Source organism: Elaeis guineensis, chromosome 5 (genome assembly GCF_000442705.2).
Source record: "Elaeis guineensis isolate ETL-2024a chromosome 5, EG11, whole genome shotgun sequence".
Classification (NCBI taxonomy): domain Eukaryota; kingdom Viridiplantae; phylum Streptophyta; class Magnoliopsida; order Arecales; family Arecaceae; genus Elaeis; species Elaeis guineensis.
The window spans coordinates 4,345,668-4,368,851 of NC_025997.2; the positions used below are offsets into that span (position 1 = coordinate 4,345,668).

The 23,184-nt window shown below is 38.5% G+C and overlaps 2 protein-coding genes and 1 pseudogene across 3 annotated transcripts; 2 read left to right on the forward strand and 1 right to left on the reverse strand.

Moving 5' to 3' along the window:
• Nucleotides 1-53: 53 nt before the first annotated feature.
• LOC105044556 (uncharacterized protein At1g24485) lies at nucleotides 54-12,626 on the reverse strand. The gene is made up of 9 exons (XM_073257019.1): nucleotides 12,621-12,626; nucleotides 11,522-11,662; nucleotides 8,282-8,594; nucleotides 7,912-8,047; nucleotides 7,752-7,820; nucleotides 7,601-7,672; nucleotides 6,646-6,907; nucleotides 772-849; nucleotides 54-694 (listed from the first exon to the last, which is right to left on the reverse strand). Exons 1-4 carry the CDS (start codon nucleotides 12,624-12,626, stop codon nucleotides 8,019-8,021), a joined length of 489 nt encoding a protein of 162 aa, XP_073113120.1. The 3' UTR covers nucleotides 54-694; nucleotides 772-849; nucleotides 6,646-6,907; nucleotides 7,601-7,672; nucleotides 7,752-7,820; nucleotides 7,912-8,018.
• Nucleotides 4,195-6,658, forward strand: LOC140857831 (uncharacterized protein At1g24485-like; annotated as a pseudogene).
• A 6,912-nt stretch (nucleotides 12,627-19,538) lies between the features above and the next one.
• LOC105044513 (probable receptor-like protein kinase At5g59700) lies at nucleotides 19,539-23,012 on the forward strand. Of its 2 annotated transcripts, none has more exons than XM_010922446.4 (2): nucleotides 19,539-19,763; nucleotides 20,246-23,012. In XM_010922446.4, the coding sequence occupies exon 2, from the start codon at nucleotides 20,288-20,290 to the stop codon at nucleotides 22,769-22,771; it is 2,484 nt and encodes an 827-aa protein (XP_010920748.1). In that variant the 5' UTR covers nucleotides 19,539-19,763; nucleotides 20,246-20,287; the 3' UTR covers nucleotides 22,772-23,012. The 2 variants fall into 2 exon arrangements, with proteins under 2 accessions (XP_010920748.1, XP_010920749.1); XM_010922447.4 differs by having other exon boundaries at nucleotides 20,251-23,012.
• Nucleotides 23,013-23,184: the final 172 nt, after the last annotated feature.

The following is a 23,184-nucleotide window of genomic DNA, read 5'->3' on the forward strand; positions in this document are numbered from 1 at the left end:
GATGGACATTGCACCGGTAGTTGAAGCCAAGCTCTCGTGGCCCGCTTACGCTGCTCCGCGGGTTAACATGATCGCCTATTCTCAGGCCTCATACGTATCTGATGCAATAATGGCTGCTCCACCGAGCGTTTATGCATGCTGCTCACGTGTATGTGAATGTATACGTGATGTACGCTACACTACCTGGTTTGTTTGCTCGCTGAAGCAAAAGCAGGTGGGCTCCATTACAAATTAACAAATTGGAATCATTGGGCTTAAAAATCAAACACCAGCAGCTGCTAACCTCGATCTATGGGCACTGACCAATCTATGGACACTGACCAAAACCCTGCCGAAGAATCAACTTGCTTCCTATAGTAATGGCAGTTTTAGATTGCAATCTTCTAAGCACTTACATAGAGTTGATCTGCCTGAATGGCCACCAGAGTCCACTAACTCACCGACCAGCTTCCATTGTTTTGAATTCACTAGCTTGTTGGACATAACAGCATAGACTGATGGGCGGCATTAAAAGAAGAAGAAGAAGAAGAATATTTGGATTATAGCACAAAGCAGAACAACATATGATGCCTGATGTGCATTCATCCAAGAGCAGGATCCATGTCACGCGAGAGAAAACTATATATATACCACTATCCAGGATTGCAATCCAGCATGCACCATGGCTCCATTCTTCTACCAATCCTCGTTGTTTCTGCAACCAAAGCTTCTTGTAGTTTAAACCGCAAGGGGTTTTTATATAATTTTCGGGACATTAAGATGTCCACCAACCTTCTTCCGCATGCTGCTGTCGTGGACGGGCGGGGAGGGCCGCGGGCCACCACTGGTGATGACACGACATCAAAAGTTCTGCAGGAGAGGCGTGATGTCAGATGGCATGGCAACAGGAAAAGAATAATACTCTGAGATAATCTAATAGTTTTTGCTAGAGTTTTTGAAACGCATGTTTGAGTACTCTTATCATATTAGAGTCAAAAAAAAAAAAAAAAAACTCTATCATACTAAAAATACATACATCTTATCGAAGTCCCACAAAATTTCAACCATTCAAACATAGCTCTGGATCTGTAATACCTCTTGTGAAGGCAACTGATTTGGCTCTCAAATTATGATTTAGACAATGCAAGAATATGGCAGAATTATGACAAGGAAATAATCTCAGACTGCAGAAGTTAGTGGAAGTGCTGTAACTTTTTTTACAAGTTTACAAAATAGCCTATTGAAAACTCCTTTTTTAATAGAAAGAAAGAAATCTCATTTTTCGGTGAAGGTTTTTTCACAACCAAGAGCAAGACTGAGAAACCAGTTCACAGGTTCCCCTGTCTAACTTGAACAGATAAGTTTTAGATTAACAGGCTGGGCAAACAGGACAACTTGACAGGTGATACTTCTCATTTTTTTCCAGATAAGTAAAAGTGAAGGCACAAGCTATAGCGTCCATTCTTGTAACATACTCAGTTCATTCTCATAAGCAATTAAAGAGCTTAGGAGAATTATAGGTTTATAAACTTTTACCTTAGAAATTCTAAAAAAAATAATAAAAATAAAGATAAAGCAAAAAGAAGAAATATGTCTTTAGTCCATAAGAAGCCTAGATCGTGTATTTGATCTGTACATATGAGCATAACTTTCCTGCTATTATATCATAACTAGTAAGATGAAACCCCAAGGTGCATACCTTCCCATCTTTGCCACCACTCCACTCCATGGTGCATGGTCTAATTATATCATGATAATTAGGCAAGAATATCACCAAAATATAATTAATATATTTTTTTTTATCAAGAATCTTATGACAGTGACATTAAGACTGATTTTTCTAGTTATAATTGTCCATGAAAATTCAAAGCTGATTTTTCAAAGAAAAAAGGCAGTGATATTTGTCATTATGACTTTGCTGATGTTGAACAAACACCAATGAACAAACAATGTACAGGTCCCGTCGAAGCCAGTTCCATCTCTGGAATCAGAACTTTGAGTCAAATAGTGGTCATACTTCTGCATTTATACTGTTTATTTCATCCATCAGCTATAGCATTTTATGCAACTAGCATGCATATTTCTGTTATTTTGCTTGTTCACTTCTTAGTGGTTGTGGGAATCCCATTGGCTAATATCTATCCAAGCCACAAAACCCACATATTACATAGTTAATACCTTTCAGACTGGATTTTATTGGATCAGACATTTTCTGTCACAGCGACAGTTCTGATCTAGGAGTGAAACTTGAATGCTGCTGGTTGCTATCAGGTCCTGTATGACCAACCAGGTAGCTCACAGATCTTATTTCCTGTGTTGGCATCAACAATTTTTCTTAAAAGAAAAACCCTAACACATATGAAGTGTTGGAATGACATTCTCAAAAAGCTAGCATCGAAAATTTGGGTTGGCACATGTATCCTTCTCTGCCATTTTGTTTTTAGTTTGTTGCGGAACCTTTGTCGAAACCTTCTGACAGCCATTTTAGTGATCGAAATTTTGAAGATGGTTATCCCACTTCATTTCAAACTGAAGTTAGAAGATTACATTATGTCAGAACTAATGTGAATGCCATAATAGTGAAAAACTAAGCTCAAAGAAAATAGGTACAGGATATTTAAATTTCATTGAAGTTCTGCTAGTATACTTATCTGCATTAAGTTCTATGCTCAATTAGAAGATTCTTGAGATAAACTTTTTTCTTTAAACAAGGTTCTATAATATTTTAAACAATCAGATTTCTATTTTATTCAGAATATATATGATGCGATCCCTTTCATAGATAATAGTTCGCATCTCCATGATCTCATTGCTCATTATAAAGAATGCAATCCAGACAAATCAAGAAGAATATTCTGTTGTAACAACACATTACCCTCTAAACATTCTGGGGGAAAAACCATAAGGGAAATTACAAAAGGCTTATTTCATATTCCTCTCCAATCAGTGCCATGGAAGTGGTCCCAATTATCAGCTTGGATATGAGGCCATCCAGTACTCATGACTACAAGCCAGTTTCTATGCTTCTAGTACTTGTCATGTTCATTCTTGGTTTTGCTACTGTACCTTCACAAGAATGTAAAGGCAATCTGAACATTTAGGTTTAAGGCAATCAGCTGTTTGAGGGCAGATATTTTCAATGTAGGTCTATTTTAGTTCCTCGCATTCCAAGGGAAAGAATTCTCTCATCTATATAATATTGAATATATCAGACCACAACCATGATTTTTCTATATAAAATTGCATATATCTCTCATGGTTTGCTTTTTTATTAAAAAAATAATTAAAAAAAAACATACAAGCAGTACATGTAGGACTGATAACTATCGCTATGGCAGTGGGTTTCTAGCATGCCATTAGTTTTGAAGCTGGAAAAACAAAGCTCCAAATTCTTCTTTCTTTCTGTATGATCAGAAAAAAAAAAAAAATTTTTCATGTTAAAAATATTTTAAAATATACAGTCAGATGCTTAACCGTGCAGATTCTCTGCTGTATACCGCACTATACGGTGCACCATATGCCCCGTCTATCATGCAATGGACAGCTGTGAGCGGTCGCATGCAACGGGCATGCATCCGCATGCGGCTGTCCATTGCATGATGAATAGTGCGCTGTGCACCGCATCGTGGAAAAAAGCACAGCTTTAGCTTTTCTATCAGTTACACCTAAAGTTACATATAGTGCTTGCTTACTATACTATCAACATAAAAATTTCTTCTTCAAAAATAGATAAATGAATAAATAAAAATCAAATTTCTTTCTTTCAATTGAAAGAAAAATAAATATCAAATTTCACTGAACAGATTTATGATTTCCCACTCCAAAAGTCCCCCCTGCTCCACAGGGGGTTAAGCAACCCTATGTTTTCTATAGTTCTGGTTTAGTCTTTTCCATCATCAATAGAAAAGTTATAGAAGTTTTAATTGTTTAGATCTATTCTGAACATCATGTAATCATTGATTTGAGAGGTATTTATCTCCCTCCCTGCATGTCCTCTTCTCCACTCATATCAATTAATTTTGGCCTGGGATCTCCTTCATCCATTCCTTTTCTTGTTCATCCTTTTTTAGTTTCAGAGGCATAAACCTATACAACTAGATGCACCTTATTATATATGTAGTACAGTAACATTTCAGATCATATATTTTCCTAAAAAAAATTAAAAAAAAAAATCATATTATGTGTACCTTCATTTATTCTGATTCCTGTTATATAATGCTTTTAGCTACATATAGCTGGGTGAACATTGATTGTGGAGCAGAGACCAGCTACAAAGATAACAAAGGGATAGAATGGAAAACTGACGAGGATTACATCAAATCAGGGCAAAACAAACCAGTCACCAATGGTGGGCTTGCAGTATCTAATCAGATGGGCACTCTTCGTTCCTTTGGAAACCAGAACAAGAATTGCTACTTGCTTCCTTCACCTAGTAAGGTGAAGTATCTCATCACTGGGTTTTATTATGGCAACTATGATGGTCTAGGAAAGCGCCCTACTTTCGACTGAGTGATCGATGCAAACAAATGGGTGACTGTAGTTACTTCAATGGAAAATCCTATTCTGGAGGAAGTGATCTATGCAGCCAAGGGTGACACAATCAGTATCTGCCTTGCTCGAACACAAGCAGATCAGATACCATTCATCTCCACTCTCGAAGCAATGCCTTTGACAGAAACAATGTATGACAAGATGAACCGAAACTATGCCTGGTTCCTGAACTACCGTGTCCATTTTGGAGGGACTGGTGTCATTGGGTAAGCCTATAAACAACATCAATTTAAGCTACCTTTTCATTTGCTACTAATGGCTCTCAGCCTTTTTATTACAGGTATCCAGATGATGAATACAATCCGTGACTGCTAAATTCACTGAGCTCACAGGCAACTGCGCAGATGATCCTCCAGTGGCAGCAATGCTCCATGCAGTGGAGGCAACAAATAACACTAGTTCCATCTCACCATCTTTTAATTTCACTGGAACCAGCAAGTCCAACTATCTTCCCTCTATTTTACTGAAGTAGACCAACTAGGTGCTGATCAGAAGGGAACATTCAATATAACCATCGATGGTCAGGATTATGGCCTTACCATCACCCCTCCATATCAGATTTGTGATGAAGTCAATGCGACTACAGATCCAGCAGTTGGTGTGATGAACATATCCATTTCTCCCCTTGAAGATTCAAATTGACCTCCAGTCATTAGTGCAGCTGAAGTTCATACTGTGGGCCCAACGCATGTGGAAGGGACTAATCAAGCTGATTGTATGCAATAATTTCAGCCCTATGTCTTGCAGATTACATATGACTGGCTCATCCTCAGAGTGAAGAAAATTTGTTAGTGTTGCTAAAATCTCTATTGATGCAATCTAATGATGCAGTCTTGATCTTTTTGAGCAGTGGATGGACTCGAAACTCTCAAGAATGCTTTTAACCAGCTACAAGGGTGGATGGGCGATCCATGTCTTCCGAACAATATGGTCTGGGAATGATTGGGCTGCAATGCAGATGACCCTCCCAGGGTGACATCACTGTAAGCTTGTTTTACCTATACTCCTTCTTAGCTTGATCCAATATATGCAATTCTATAGTTCTTCACCATCTTTTTCCCTTCTACACCAGCAAGCAGCATCTTTTCTCTAGAGATGCCTTACAGGTTATGGACTACAAGGTTCCATACCAGAGTTCAATCAAATGCAAGCCCTTGAAATAATGTAAGGTTCAGTTTCAAAAAACAACAATGTCCAAACCTAAAATTGATACTCAAATTTGTTATTTCTTTGTCCTCAGATACATGGACAGCAAGCAACTTAGTGGTGAAATCCCAGACTTCCTCGGAAGCTTGCCGAATTTAAGGCAACTGTAAGCTGATGAAACTAGTATTTATATATCACTTCAGAATATTTAATAGTTTTTCACAAACTTCCTTTTGTTCCAGCAACCTAGCTTATAACAATTTGGAGGGATTTATTCCACAATCGCTGATAAGCAATAAAAATATACGATACAAGTAAGACATACAGATTTCCTTTGAAGTTAACAAGATATCCCACTCTGGTCTCCACTCTGTTATCAGTGCATACTATGGAACAGCGTGACGGGTAACCCTTCATTCGAACAACAGCCCAAAGCTGAAGGGAAGGGAAAGAAGGTACTCAACGCGCTGTGGTCCCTCGTACTCCAGGGCCTGTTTGGCTATGGTATATGGTGGTGTTGCTGCCGACCAAGGGGGGACGTGGTTCTGGTGGCTCCACCACCACCACCACCACCACCTCAACAATCTACTATGATACATGTGGAGACGAGGGCGACGGTAGTGACAGGTTAAGTGGAGGCAAGTATATGTTCGTTGTCACGAGGTTTTGTGTATTATGCTGGCCGTGTAATTAAGTGGCAATAATTAATTATTAAGATCTTCCCTTCTGGTTTGTACAATCCGACTAAGATCATGGTTGTTTACCATCCAAATATTTTAGAAAAATACTGTATTTAAAAATCGATTCCTAATAGAATACCATCAACACAAAGTGGTCGAAACTAATCATGCGAACTAGACATATGAACAAAATAATGTCGGAAGTAACTTATTCCCTGCATTTTACCTCAAAAAAAAAGAAACTAATCATATGAACAAATAACCAACAAGAACTAGACAATCCCATCACCGTTGTTATACTTCACTAAGAATGCTGCCTTTTAACTGCCTCAATCATTGCCCGGCCAACTTGTTCAACAATTTCTGCTGCACCCTGGGGTTACTTCCATCTTGATTTGCTTATGCCTGCTGCTCCATCAGAACTGCGAGCTCTGACCCCATTTGCTCCGCAATCTCCACCCTATGTTCATTATTTATGAGGTGAGGATTCGTCCCACTCATGGGTGCCACCTGAGTCGATTCAGTAGGCTTACCGAGCCCATTCATTTGGCCTAAGAAAAAAGGAGAAGAAACCTCATTAGCATGAAAGGCTATCTCAGATCCTGCAATGGCACAATTAAAGACTTAGGGCCTGTTTGGATGGCCGGACCCAAAATCTTATGGGATTCGTGGCCCAACCATCCAAACAGGTCTTAAAGTCTAGGTGCCTGTGCTTATAGCAGCAGTTGTTGGAGCTCTTCTCCTGTTCAAGTGGTCAACCACCACGGCTAGAGCAGCACATAATATGAAAGAAAGAGGTAGGGTAAGCCAAAGTATTAGTTCCAAATTTTTGCTCCTTTTTGGGGACCTAGATGAGGTGGAAGAGGTAGTTGTACTCGAGCCCGAATTCCGGCATGTCTGGCCGGAAGCACATAGGTTTGGATTGCCAGAAACACTGGAGGACATAGGAGAAAAATATATATATATGAAGAAACAAATAGCTGACATGAGAAACTGCTGAATCTCAAGATGTGTTTGAAATAAATATCAAAAGATTTTGATTCACTTGATCCACTACGAAGCTGTTTTGGATCACTTACTCCAACTTAAGCTTGGTGTTTTGGGATAGGGAGGATGGAAGGATCCACTAAAACTGTTGTCTGCCAGGTTATTTCAGCACAGTAACCATACAATTCTTGTTAGTTGCAATGAAAACGCCAAAGGAACTTAACGGTACCAAATAGCAGGGATACTTTCTAACTTACAGCTCCTGTAGGTTGGGAAAGTTGCCTAAGAATTCTGGAATATCTCCACCGAAGCTGTTGTTGTTCAAGTCTCTGTCATCCACCAGTAGAGTAAGCTTAGAAAATTCAAATAGATTTAGAGATTTTTCGCATTTTCAATCATTGCACTCACATAATTTCTAGAGCATCCAATGCGCTGAAGTCTGGGAGAATACTAGAGAGCCCAAAGCCAGAAAGATATCTACAATCCAACCATCAACTCCATTACAAATCTTATTCACCAACTAACAATAATATAATCTGATTTCGAATAATAGATTGATGTAACTTACAAGGCAGTGATTCGAGGTGTTTCATCAGAGCTACAGTTCAGCTAATCCCAGTTGTAAGAGGCTGGGAGGGACGGATCACTGCTCTAATCCTACTGGAGTACTTCAAATTATTGTTGCAGCAGAGCAAGCGTCTCCACTGATCGATATAAAGTTAAATCAAGGTACATATCATTTGTAATGAATTAAAATTTTATTCAAAAATATTAACGAAAAAATATTATTTAAATCTTTTAATCCTATACAGATATCGTCAAGAAATTAAAATATTAAATTTTGACTAACACCTGTTTGATACTCTAGTCCATCTATTAAGAACTCACTTTCAACCATTCTCATGGAGGGTGAAATCAAAATTGGGACGAAGATCTACCGTCATTGGAGTTTGTCCCATTGCTTAGCACATCACTTAACGACAAAATCTCCATTGCACTGATAATAGGCGGAAGAGTCGAGACTGTTGTAGCCACCAATGTAAACGCCGTGCTGGATTTCGCCGTCCCATTGATGAAATATTCTGATATATCCTGATAAGGTGGTACTATGGGATCGGAGTGCTCGCCATCCACATAGATCTCAAATGATCGTTTCCGAGTGGAGCTGAGCGAAGACACCTCGGTGAAAGCGGAACAGAGCTTGATACATCCGTTGGTGCCACTGCAGTCTCTAGCACGGTCGCCGGAGAACTATCACATGCATTGATGTAGATACTGGGGTCGCTAATGAGTGCTCCGCGCCCGTTGGGTACAACGCTTGGATCCCATATATACGGCCATATAAATCATCTGGATAGCTGTAACAGCACAGAGCATTTGAGGGAACGATGAAAGGACTGCACGAAGCATTGCGAGTCTATTATAATTCTAAAAAAATTATTGATCAGAATAATTTTACCGTATATATCTCATATCATCCAATAAAAATATTTTTTTATTCATCATGTGCAGTATAATAATAGCATACTATCTAATAATATTGAGGAACGTAATGCATTTAGATGGAACGGACATTTAATACCGCTCAGTATTTTTCTTTCCTTAATTGAAGATGACGAAATATCATTTTCTATAAAGAAGAAACAGTATTATTATTTCTTGGTATCTTGTATTACTTTCCGTAAATATATATGATGTCTTGAACCATATATATAATTTTCTATATTTTTATGACATCCTTAACAATATATATGACTTCCTCATCTTTTAAATGATTTTCTATGAGTATATATGACATCCCGAATAATATATATGACTTCTTATGAATATATATGACATCCTAAATAATATATATGGCTTTCTAAATTTTAAATAATATATATGACTTCTTAATACCTTATATGACTTTTTATGAGTATATATACATTCCAAACAATATATATAATTTTTTGTGAATATATATGACATTCCGAAGCATATATATTTATATATATATATTATATATATATATATGATCTCATGTGAATATATATAATGTCCTAAATAATATATATTACTTCCTAATGCATTATATGACTTTCTATAAATATATATGACATCCCGAATAATCTGTATGGCTTCTTATGAATATATATGATATCCTGAACAATATATATAACTTTCTAACGCCTTACATGATATCAAGAAGTTATATATGTTGCTCGGGACGTTATATATATTAATAGAAAGTCATATATATTGTTCGAAATATCATATATATTTATAGAAAGTCATATAATACATTAGAAAACCATATATGTTGTTTAGCATATCATATATATTTAAAGAGTTATATATATTATTCGGGATATTATATATACTCATAGAAAGTCATATAAGGCGTTAGAAAGCTATATATATTGTTCAGAATATCATATATATATGAGCATAGAAAGACATATATACTGCTCGGGATATCATATATACTCACAGAAAGCCATATAAGACATTAGAAAGTCATATACATTGTTCAGAATATCATAAAAATAATAGAAAGTTATATATGCATGCTTCAAGATATTATATATATTCACAGGAAGTCATACAACGTATGAGAAAGTAATAATACTATTTCTTCTTTGTTCTATAGAGGAATAGATATTTTTGTTATTGAAAATTGGAGAAAGAAAAAGTTGGACAGCATTAAATATATGTCCATCATTAAGTACACTACGTGCTTTAAGGTAATTGGACAGTGTGCTTCACATCAAATTTATTACACCACACATGGTGCACAAAGACTTTCTCCATCCAATAAACCACCACATCATTTATTATTGAAAAAAGATGCACTGTTATTCATACTTGATTGAACGTGTTAGATGAAAAAAGTTTCACTATTAACTGTGATTGACCAACTGACAATTTTTACTATTTTATATGAGCAAAATTTTATTTTTTTGGATGGTGTACTGGTTTGTTATTAGATGATACAAAATATATGCGGTAGAACTATTTTAATAATTTCTCATATTTCTATTGTGTGAGATGCACCTATTACAACATGAGTAATTATTGATTAGAATAGGCCTATGTTCAACTAGTGGATCAATGTAACCATAAAGCAACATGCATAATGATAGACAAATAAAAAAAAATGCAATACACATGCTTCCATGCATATTGGTCTGCGGTTGGACTAATCTACTAGCTGAGCGGTGGATCTGGTCCAATTAATGATCACTCCTTATAGGAAGTTGGTAATAGGCCCAATTCACTAGTTAAAATTCAATAATTCATAAACTTCTCCAAATGATAATATGAGTGGATACCCAGGGTATGTTATCATCCAAGGTGGATCAATTAGGTCTTCTAGCATGCTTAATCCCATAAAGTTATAAAATTGACCATGACCAAAGCCCATAGCGTAACACATGAGGTTTGAGTGCAAGCATGCACATAGAAAATAAGTGCAACCAATGATAACATATATTCACGTGGCCATGCCAATAACCATAGCAACTCATTTTTATAGTAGTATACCAAAATAAATACTTAATAAATAAAATCTATAGAAATGAGAAGCTCAGTGTACAAGACTACGTGATGCATGCAAGCAAGATAGGATATAATTTAGTCTTATGGCCTTCAAAATTTCGAGCACAAAATTTTTTATTTTTATTTAAAAAATGATCTCAGCCTATTTGATCATCATTATACATCTATTTTTTCGGACTGACTTTTAATTATTATTTTTTGGTAGTATTCTGACTGGCTATTTAAGAAGCATTTTATACATAGATAGATATATGCGTACATCCATCATCGATGTAGGCACAATAGCTCGGGAGTTTGGTCATAATAACTTTGCTATAAAATTTAAAAAATAAATCATCCCTTCAAAAATATTTAAATAGATAAATAAAAGTATGCAAGTATATATTTTTTTTTCTTGAAAGTACCATCATAGTATCACTAGCACCGGAGGCCACCCTTCTTCTCAAGAGCAAGGCATAGATGGGGTCCACCTTGGCATGCATGCAGGAGACCAAGCTCCTCGCCTCGATCGGGGAGATGAAGGGCAGCTGGTTGGGCTGGGTCTGGGCCATGCACACGCTCGTTGCGTCCCCGTTCACCACGTAGACGGCCTCGTACCGCACCGCTCTCCATCGTCGTCCAACTGTTCGCATCAATTATGCTGGAGCCCAAAGCTCGGCGGCGCGCGACGACTTCCCGTCGCAATTGCCGTCGTAAAAGCTAGCTCGAACGAGGATTCGGCCTCCACCACTAAGACCTATAGGATAGCAGTTCTTCCTCCTGGAATCGAACCGAGCCAGGGTCTTTTAAGGTCAGGCTTTGGCCGTTCTGGATGTAGTTCTCGTCTCCCACCCATGTGATCGATGTCGAGCTCATCGGAGTAGGCGTCCGATGATCCACAGTCTATGCTAAGGAACACTGCATCTCACGTAGCATGCATGCAAGAAATCATGCATGGGTTAGAATCACCAATTAATAATGTGACGGGCCATTGGATGAGGATAAATTAACGGTGATGGGAGAGAGTGAGATGAACTTAATTACGTACCATCAGCTGAAGTGGATATCATATGGGGAAGAGAAGTAGTGGCAGCAGCAGTAGGAGAAGAAGAGGGACTGGGCATCTAGCCATTATGGATGGTGAGAGAAGAGGAGGGTGGCTGAGGGCTACATGTACATATATGGGGACTACATATCGTGGAGATAGATTGCTATGGACTGACTGTAGGAAAGTTGACCGCTGACTTCAATGTGGGAGGTGGAGTAGACTTTGACTTTGGCGATTGAATGCGCTGGAGTGATGCGGTGGAGATGGATATGGTGGTTTTCTGTTTAAGCCCATTGGTCTTTGTTATATTCACATACTATTTTATTCATTCAGAACATTGAAATCGTGGTTGGGTTTCTCCAATCTTGAGGCTGCTAGCCAGCCAAACTAATAACATCTACAAACAAATTAAAAACTTAGATCCAAATCCCACCTTCCCTATTTTTTCACGCTTTCAATAAAATTTTGATGGGATTTGTCTTTATTTCTTCTCTAATTTTAATCATTAGTTACAATGTCCACTATTAACAAAAAAAAATATAAAACAACGAGCAATAACAAATAATAATGATGCTATATGCTTCAGCTTATCAAGTAAAAACGATTATTTTAGCTAGCAAAAAAAAATTTGAAATTCAGAATTTATTTGTCCATGAATATGTAACATCGAAATAACAATCACTATTGGTGATAACTTGACAAATAAAAAAGACCTTCATGTCGGCATTTCTGGCCCAAAAGAATCGTTACAACCATGCACACGTCGTGTGTACTCGAGATGACTGAGGTCTTCCTAATTGACTGATGAGTGCTAAGCATTTGCTCGGAAGCACAGAGTGGTCACTGGTCAGAAATAACGGCCGGATTAATTGGAACCATGCAAGGGAACGGACAGGATAGCGAGTTGACGCCCAATATGAGCTGTGGGTCTCCGCATTCCGGCATGATGGCCGTTCGACGTTTTGCTCCACTTGGAAATAATGTTGCTTCGCAGCGAGTCTAAGGATGATAGAACATTTTTTTTTAAGAGAACCCATGGATCACTACTTCCAACTGTTGGACGGAAGCAAATGAGCTGGCTCAAGCTGTGGATATCCAAATATCCAAGATTTTTAATAAGAAAGCTTGGCCGCTCGGGGTCCCACAAACGTGTGTCAAAACGAACCAATCAGTTCGGCCAAGGCTGGAGCTTAGCTTGAGAAAAAAATAAGCTTGACCTAAATCTAAACAAATCAAGTTTGAACCAAGAAAGCAAATTCGGAATTAATCTCAATCCGAGCCAAAAATTGATCAAGCTTGCACAGCTCGATAGCACTCGAATGTGTTTATTGATATATATTAATAATAAATCATCAATTTAATGTTTAATGAGTATTTTTTAAAAAAATTCTTTAATTTTTTAGGTTAAGTTTGAAACAAGCTTAACTCGAGCTCGAACTGATTTCGGTTTAACTTAGAATTATTAAGTTGATCTGATAGGCTTGGTGCTTTTGTTGATTCAAAAATAAACTAAAAATATATAATGATAAACAAATCAAGCTGGATCTCAAACTATCAGCTTGAGATTAATTTCAAACATAACTTGATCAAACCGAAGTTTGGCTAGTTAGAAAAAGGAAAAACAACAGGACCGGCCATTCGTATCCCTCCGTTAGATTTGCTTGTTTACGAAAACCAAGTTTAAATTTATTCCGGTATATGTTAATATTAAACTGATCTAGGCAGCGAGCTATTCTCCATTTGTCTACCTAGGCAGCAAACTCAGACTCCAAAAGAGGAAAGAAAAATATTCCTTGGAATAAAAATAATAAAAAATAAAAGCCTCTCCATGTAAATGGGTAGGTATGGCATCTCTCTAATCGTTTGGAACTGAATAGTCCATGGGCCTAAATTGGTTGATTCCTATTGAAGCTCTAAACTTTGCAAGACCCAGGCCGCCAGGCCCATCCCCAGTCTTGGTCGTTCACCTTGTGGTACATTGCGTTGTAGCTCACAAACTCACAAATATCATAGCAAATGCATGCACACAGCAATTATTATCATGGTCTCGAGCTGATATTGTGAGATTCTACTTGCATAAACAAAGGTTTGTGATCAGAATTAAAGCTATCAGGATTTTAATACGTAAGAAGGTTCTCAGATGTATGAAGGAAAGCAAGCAAGCAGGTGGCTTACATAGTTACAGGTCTCTAATTACTTCAAATTTTTTCCCCATAAACAACTCTAATTGTCTAATAATCCAAGATATAATTTTAAATTTTCTCATTTTAATTTTTAAGGAAGAAGGCATGTCTAATCAACAATCCTCCAATAAAAATTTGATACTAGATTTCAGTAAATCTTATGTTACGTTATATGCGGAAAGTCCATCATCATTATATCTTTGATGTATGTTTCAGCACAATATTTAGTGTTTTTAAAAACTTGGCTACTCCACTTGCAACCATGGTAGGTGGATGATTTCTAGTAGTCTCTGCATTCAAACAAGGTACGCTAGTAGATCCAAGACATTTCCACTATGAAGCAAGCGATAAAACAATAGCCATGTTACGTAGTTCCGCAGCAATGTTAGTTGATCAATTTCCCATGAAGGTTTATTAAAAACATTCTGTGCCAGGGAAATTTATTCCCTGATAACTATGATTAACGTCCCTACCGTGCTTATTAGGAACCGAACCCATTCGACATTTGGATACTTCATGTCATTTGCAAGGCAAGCAAAAATAATGCTTCTTCTTGCCGGCAGTTTGTTATGCCAGTTGATATGCCTTGGATCCGACCTCTGCTGATGTTATCCAACCAACCAATGATAGCTCACCATGTGGTGGCAGGCCCCCTACAACTGCAGCCTATTCATTCTCAAGTCAAAAAGATGTAATATTGATCTTCCATGTTTTTATCTGAACTAACCTGTTGGATTCCATCAATTTTTCTTGTTGAGTTGGCAGGGTTGCTAGCATTCTTTAACTTTGTTAATGTGTTACAAAACAAAAAAAAGAACACAGATCGTACAATCACAAAAAAAAAAGAAAAAAAAAATACAGAATTACGTGTTCGACTGAAAACTACATCTACAGACAAGAACGAAAAAAATTCTACTATGATGAAAAGAGATAAATCATCAGAACTCTCCAACCTACGCAGTTTGATTTTCCAACTCTCTCATAAATGTCGAGATTGACAGAAGTATATTTATTGATCGATCGGATTATAGTTCGAATTTATAAAATATTCAAATTCAACCATTAACATAATGATTAGTCAATCCATAGAGGCTAAATTCTATGCGACTCATCTTCACCAAACCCAAAGGATTGTCCTCCACTTAGGAAAGCTCAAAACTTCATGAGTTGTTGCCAATTGCCTCAGGCATGGCAAGACTGTGTGCCCGAGTAGGTAGTAAAGCATTTATTGTACGATTTGATCTACCATGCTTCCACCTTAGGATGTGTATGCTGTGCACCAGAACCAAATGTGTGATATGGTATGGAGGGCTGACACTTTATTAGATGGGGTTCGATTAATTGTATCTTTTGTGGAAGATTAATGAATGATCTTTTTATGCGATGTCGCCATTGGATCCTCTTCACACAGCTCTCAAAGCACTCCAAACATGTTCATTCATCCATCTGCATGGATCTTGAAGCAACATCATGTGTGAATTCATGTGAAGGAAGGTGAATCATTCTTTCGAAAGATACAACCATGTCCCCATCGGACGGTCAATAAAATTAATCCAATACGAATGATGATCTAACCTATTTGAGCTCAAGTGGATATAACCTATTTATCACTATTTCGATATAAAATCAAGGGAAAATAGATCAATATAGGCTAAAGCTTGGACAATCTAAGTTATGAAGAAGCAAACCGATGAACAATAGGCCAGTGGTCAACATATGCTGGTAAGATATTTTGCATTTAGAACTTGAGAGGTGCATCCCTGATGTTTGCTATGAATATCTTTTTCATCATTTACATGAATTAATTAGTCAAGCACCGATCATGATGCTTGAAGAAAAAATTATATAATCGACACGTATAAAGATGGAAATTAGAAAAGTCAATGCCCCATCCCCATTTAGCCAGCTTGAAGAAGCTCCCCACCGCCATCACCATGGACAAAAGCAAATTAATTATGTGGGAAGACAATGACCTACGAAATACCATGAACTAGGCTCAAGTAGTGTGAACTTGTCTCATTCAGAACAACTTGAAAGTGGAGGACGTTGAGCCCCCCTTCTTTATTTTGAGGTAAGGAATGGGTCACGGCGCTGGCCAAACAAACTAGCTGAAAGGCAGTTGGTGGCGACTCCTTTTTTCCCCCCTTCTTTTACTTGCTCCAAGACTTTAGGTAGCTTCACAACTAATTCGGCTAAGGTTAGGGAACAGCTTTGGACCCACACACGATCATGGAGCTGCCTTAATTGTGGTGCAAAACCATATATCTTTTCTAATTGTGCCTATATAAATTATACTATTAAATCCTTATCAAGCCAAATTTGATTTGTTATATCCCAAATATATCGTAGTCGAGGCTGCATGGATGGACAAAAATTAACAAGGTCAAGGCCGTAGAGGTGGCAATCAGATCGAGTTTGACAAAATACAGATTTGGTCGAATACAAAATAGATAAAAAATCTATTAACCTAGATCCATTCTATTTATTAATTAGATCAAAAATCCAGACCCATCTCGATATTTTATTAAATATATAACCTAACTTGATCTATAATTGATTAAATCAAGTTAAATAGATTAAAAGGTTAAGTATGCCATCCCTATTATTGGGTATATATATAGTTGCAATTGAAACCGTAGGCTCTCAATATCTTGTGATTTGTTTGGTCAGAGTTTAGTTTTTAGTTTTTCATGTATTATCATTAATAACCATATCAATATGAAAAGAAAGGTGCATGACAATTTATTTGGGTAAAGTAGTAGCAAGGATCTGGATCAAAGCTGGGATGCAAGAAATGGTGGTCTTCTAAGTTCTAACTAAAGTTTTTGCTCTATATATATATCAATACAATTCGGTTTCACCCTTCAACCTTAGAATGTGTCCCAGCCAGGCCTGAGCTGCTTACCTACTGGGTGGGACCAAGCCAACTACCCAAACCCATGTCCCATGATCCTGATGCGCTCAAATTTATTGAACCCTTAGCTGTGACACATGCATCACCTTTCTTGGAATAGACCAAGCACTGCATCCACATCACAACCTGTGGGACAACTTTCTTTATGCCCTGACCAAACCCATGTTCTCCTTAGATTCCCACCCCTAATCCTTGGACTTGGCAGAGCACCAGACACTTGGTGCATGCCCTCCACCCCCATGCACTTATTTGGATTCTTTTCTCTATACGCGGAGAGCCGGCACCACTTTCCCCACCATTTAAGCCGGCCAGTGCATGTGTAATCTTATATTTCTCTTCTCTCTTCCTCTTTTGTATTTTTAAGTTCTTTTTCCCTTTTTTTTTCTTCTATATCTTCAGAGGATCTCTTGTCATGTTTCATTAACATGGACATTTGCTCCTTTTATCTTTTATGTGACCAGGAGGTGGGTGACAAGTAGGCAGTCAAGGATACGCAACCGCGTTAGGTTCAGTGTTGCTTTCTTCCATGCCATTATAATGTATGGCCAGCTGTAGAAGACGACACAGCTATTTGGTCTGGCTGCCCTTTTTTCTTCTGTCAGACCTCATTACCAAACCTTTCACATTCTCCTCTCTAAGTTGGGCAGGTAACACAGTGCCAGTTTGAGCTTGGGGCCAGCCCCATCCAAGCGGTGTTCGGTGCTGTGGGATGTGAATGAGATGCTTAAAAATGGCACTGTTGCATGATATTATATATGTTAGAATATAATAGATGGTGTTTGTGTGCAGTACACACCTCCTGAGGTAATCATCTTTTAAACAATGGACACTTGGCATATAGTAATCACGTTTATATATAGGTATGCCATATTCGAATCATGCATGATCTTATCTTAAAATATATGGTATTGTGTTCGGTTCCCAGCTTTCATGCGTGGTTCTAGGACTAAGGTAATTATGTTTCAAGCAATGGGCACTTGCTACCAGTAATCAGGGTGATGGGTATTGTTATTATTACCTCATCATGACGTTGCGAACCTTTCTTACCCTTTTAATTATCTTTGTTTTTTTTTTTTAAGGAAAAGGGAGCAGGGAAACTGCGACCAATTATTTCTATGTAGAGAGAGGACCAAGTAACTGTGATGCAACATCACGAGAGGGTGGTGTTCTATGTTCCTTCACTTTTTCTGAAATAATAGTTTCCTTTCAACCTTTTTCCACCTAATTTACCTTTCTAAATGATATAAGAGCAGTGAGCACTAGGACTAAATTTATATCCCAAAATTTTATTAAAAAATTAGAGTACTGCCTGTATTCTATATTGCCCCATTTACAGAATAGATTTAAAGAATAGAAGACAGACACACAAATAGATAGATAGATAACAGGACAGATCACAAAATTGTGTGTTTAGTATTAGAACATCTTTTCTGGACACAAGTGGAGCAAACTCTTCTTATAACAAAATCTAATACAGGACGCACTAATTGAAAAAGAAAAATCATACCATTGTATTGGTGATCTTTTTTTTTTAAGTAGCTGCACATATTTCCAGGTTATCAAAGGAGACTTTGACCAAGCCAACCCATTGGGTTGGCTCTCGTGCATCCAATGACGGGCAATACGGTGGGAGGTTAGAGAACCCCTACGCTACGGAGTTCATGCATTTACTTATATAATTAATAAAAGGCTACGCACCGCATGGATCCAGAAGAAAACAGTTGACTCTTAATATGTGATGCGAATAATATGTAAAACTTCATCACTTCAAAGCACAAATTAAGATGATCTAAAATATTAAATATTAATAGTATATATATCAATGTAAAACGCTTATTCATTGTTAATATCCATGAAATGCTTTGACCGTTAAAATCCAAAAATATATATATATTATTATTTATGATACTTGGCTGTATCAATCATATTACATGAATTGACATATCAAAAATTTCTAACCTTCATCATTGCGAATATAAAACATTATAAGAGATTGAAACATCAATCACCCTGGCAAATCTAGCCAAGTCAACAATGTAGAGGTATAAAACTTATTTTAATTAACTGGGGAGATAAGTTCACTTAAATCAACAAGGAATCTTCCACACATAGCTTTGCGCTTGGTTACATGAAATATATCATGAGATCATAAAAAATGTGAGGGTGCCCAAGTTGCTTGGCAATAAAAACTTGGCCACCATGGATTTATTGCAAAGATTCGCAGACGCTTCACCTTGGATTTGGGCACAGTGCCACGTACCTACCGCGTTGAAATCAGATGGACCGGAGTTGGCACGACAAAGTATATGAATCGGACGGCCAGAGATGAAGCGATGGATAGCTGACGGAGAGTGATGGTGATGTCTCCTCAGAACGCCAAGCCGCGGGCGATTTTTAGTGAAGAGAAATATCTTTGTTAATATTTTCTTTCTTATATTCTATTCGTAAACCTTGGCAACGGTGGCGACCCCTTTAAGACATGGGCCGGTGCTGTCCCCTTATTAGCTGTCCTTTTTTTTTTTTCTTGTTTTCTTCTTTATTTTTTTTTCTTTAACTGCACCACAGCAGCGGTTTCACTTCATTGATTCGCTCTCTCTCTCTCTCTCTCCTAATCTCTGGAAGCGCCGTCCAATTGATCAAAGCGCGGTGGCTTCTTTGGGAGCTAGAGGAGGACTGGTTTGGATGTGGAGGGGAAGCGATCCTTCGCTGGCCTTTGATCCCTTGTTGCCGATGTGGTAAAACCCTTGGGAGGCGCAAAGGTGCCATCTTTTCCCCTCTTGCTCTCCGTTTGAATCCTTTCCGTGATGCTTTTTTTCTGATGGGTATGAGTAGGTCCAGTTGATTGTCTATTTTGGGCTAGTAAAGGAAAGTTGGTTGCTTGATATCCCCACTTGCTTTGTTTGGTTGCGAACTAGAATTTTCCTGTTTGAGTTCTTGATAATTGGTCTTTTTCTTTTCTTATTCTCGTAGAAAGCGTTACAAGATTGGATTTTTTTCATAGCAGGGTTTATTTCGTGATGATTTTGGTCTTTTTTGGGGTTGTGGGGGAGATATGGGGTGGCTTTTTTTGTATGACTTGGAGTTTATGAGGGAGAATTAGGGTTTCCTGGTCCCAATTTCAGAAATCTCACTCTTTTTATCCTGTTTTGGGTTAGCACGATTTTGTTATCAGGGGGCTTTCCTTGTTCTCCATCCTTCAAAATCGTATCTTGATTCCTCTTACATCTGTCTCTTGGTTTAGTGTAGTGCTTCAAAAATTCTCCAAGAATCTATAGCTTGTGACATGATGGGCATTGGAAAACTTGGATTGGGCTTCTGTATCCTTGTGGCCATCAGTCTTCAATGTGTTTGTGGTTCGTTCACCCCTGTTGACAACTACCTGATAGACTGTGGGTCTTCAAATAGCTCGACCATGGACAACAGAACTTTTGTCGCTGATGCATCCAGTTCTTCTACCCTGACAGCCCCAAATAGCATCTCAGCCAGCACCTCATCGAGCTCGGTATCGGCTCTTTACCAAACTGCACGGATCTTTCGTGAGCCCTCCTCATACTCTTTCTCGATCCAGAACCATGGCTGGCACTTCATCCGCCTCCATTTCTTCCCGTTTGTATACCAAAGCTACAACCTTATGACTTCAAAGTTCACGGTCTCAATCCAGGATTTTGATCTCCTCCAGAACTTCCAGCCACAGGGGAATTCTTCTCCTGAGTTGAAGGAATATTTGGTTAACGTGAATGAGGACACCCTCTACCTGTCCTTCATACCAGTGGGAAACTCATCCTTTGCTTTCATAAATGCTGTAGAAGTTTTTTCAGCCCCTGATGATCTAGTAAATGATTCAGCCCGCACCGTTAATCCTTCCGGGGAGTATCAAGGTTTGCTAGGGCAGGCATTGGAGACAGTTTATAGAATCAACATGGGTGGCCCAGAGGTTACTCCGGACAGTGATACTCTGTGGAGAACCTGGGTTAACGATAGCAGCTTTATAGTTACCAAAAGTTTTGCTAAATCGGTTTCTTTCTCTGGACAACTTAATTATCAGCAAGGACAGGCCACTCAAGAGACTGCCCCCAATATTGTCTATAGCACAGCAACGAGGTTGGTGGCACCAAATACTTCTGCTGCAAATGCGAATGTGACATGGCAATTCAATGTAGACACAAATTCTAGCTACTTTATCCGGCTTCATTTCTGCGATATAGTTAGCAAGGCACTTGTAGATCTCTACTTTAATGTTTATATCCGTAGCTGGGTTGTGCTTCCTAATTTTGATCTCTCTGCTGTTGCATTGAGTCTGGCTGCACCTTATTATGTCGATTTTGTATTGGCGGCTAGTGATGTATCCAGTAAGCTTCATATTAGTATTGGTCGTTCGTCATTACGCTACGATTCGGTTGATGGCATTCTAAATGGGCTTGAGATCATGAAGATTAGGGACTCCAATGCATCTGCCATGGTTATTGCACCACCTGGTTCGAAGAAAAAACTCGGTGTGATATTGGGTTCAGCCGTTGGAGCAATTGCTGTGGTGATTGTTGCTTTTATTTTTTTCATGGTGTGTCGGAGAAGGAAACTGGCAAGAAAGCACCACTCAAAGACTTGGATGCCTTTCTCAGTCGATGGACTGACTTCACAGAGTACAGGGAGTAGAACTTCCAATGGCACTGCTGCTACATCTGGGCAAAATGTGAGCCTTGGTTACCGCTTCACCTTTATTGCACTGCAAGAGGCAACAAACAATTTTGATGACAATTGGGTAATTGGAGTAGGAGGTTTCGGCAAGGTCTACAGGGGAGTGCTAAGAGATGAGACTATGGTCGCTGTGAAGAGGGGCAATCCGAAATCCCAACAAGGCCTCAATGAGTTCCGCACTGAAATTGAGTTGCTATCACGGCTGCGCCACCGTCATCTGGTTTCTCTTATTGGGTACTGTGATGAGCGGAATGAGATGATTCTTGTTTATGAGTACATGGAGAAAGGGACTCTTAAGAGCCATCTCTACGGCTCCGACCTTCCAAGTCTTAGTTGGAAACAGAGGCTGGAAATATGTATCGGATCAGCCAGAGGACTTCACTACCTTCACACTGCTTTCGCCAAGGCTATCATCCACCGTGACGTTAAATCTGCAAATATTCTACTTGACGAGAATCTCATGGCTAAGGTTGCAGATTTTGGGCTCTCAAAGACTGGACCAGACTTGGACCAGACCCATGTTAGTACTGCAGTGAAAGGGAGTTTTGGATACCTTGATCCGGAGTATTTCCGAAGGCAGCAGCTGACAGAGAAGTCAGATGTGTATTCGTTTGGAGTGGTTCTGCTTGAAGTGCTTTGTGCAAGACCAGTCATCGATCCCACCCTTCCAAGAGAAATGGTGAACTTAGCTGAATGGGCAATGAAGTGGCAGAAGGGAGGAGAGTTAAAGCAGATTGTTGATCCTCGGATTGCAGGAACAATTAGGCCTGATTCTTTGAGGAAGTTCGGAGAGACAGTCGAGAAATGCTTGGCAGATTATGGCGTGGAGAGGCCCACAATGGGAGATGTGCTGTGGAATTTGGAGTATGTGCTGCAACTCCAAGAGGCAGAGTCAGGGACCTCTGAGGTTAATAGCATCAACCGGATTGCTGAACTTTCTTCACAGGTTCAAAACATCGGGAACCTCGAGAGTGCAAGTGTCAGGGGAGTTGGTTCCTCAAGTTCCAAGGATCTTTCTGATGTTTCTATGAGTCAAGTTTTCTCGCAGTTGATCAAGGCTGAAGGGAGGTAATTTGGTTATCATTTGCTGAAGTACATCTTGCTGTAGAGACTTCTAAAATGTCATTAGTCTGTGTCAAAAGTGACCGCTTAGTTCTTTATACAGAGTTTTATATTGGACGCTTTTTTTTTTTTTAATTTTAACTTCCGGTTTATTCTTTTTATGTACGCTTGCTCACATACAAACAGTCTGACCATGTAATTAAGTTGTAGGTTTGTAATACCTTCCATTTGATTGTTCATCATCTTCATCAGTGGGAATCGTTATTTGTGTGTGTGTGTGTTTTTTTTTTTGGAGGACCAATACGAAGTGTGAACCTTCTCCAAGGAGGAAGTAATGGCACGAAGATCTTAACATAACTATCTTTTTAGAGGACCTACAGTGGACATTTAAATACACTTTGTGTAAGTGGTGGTGCTTTTGTG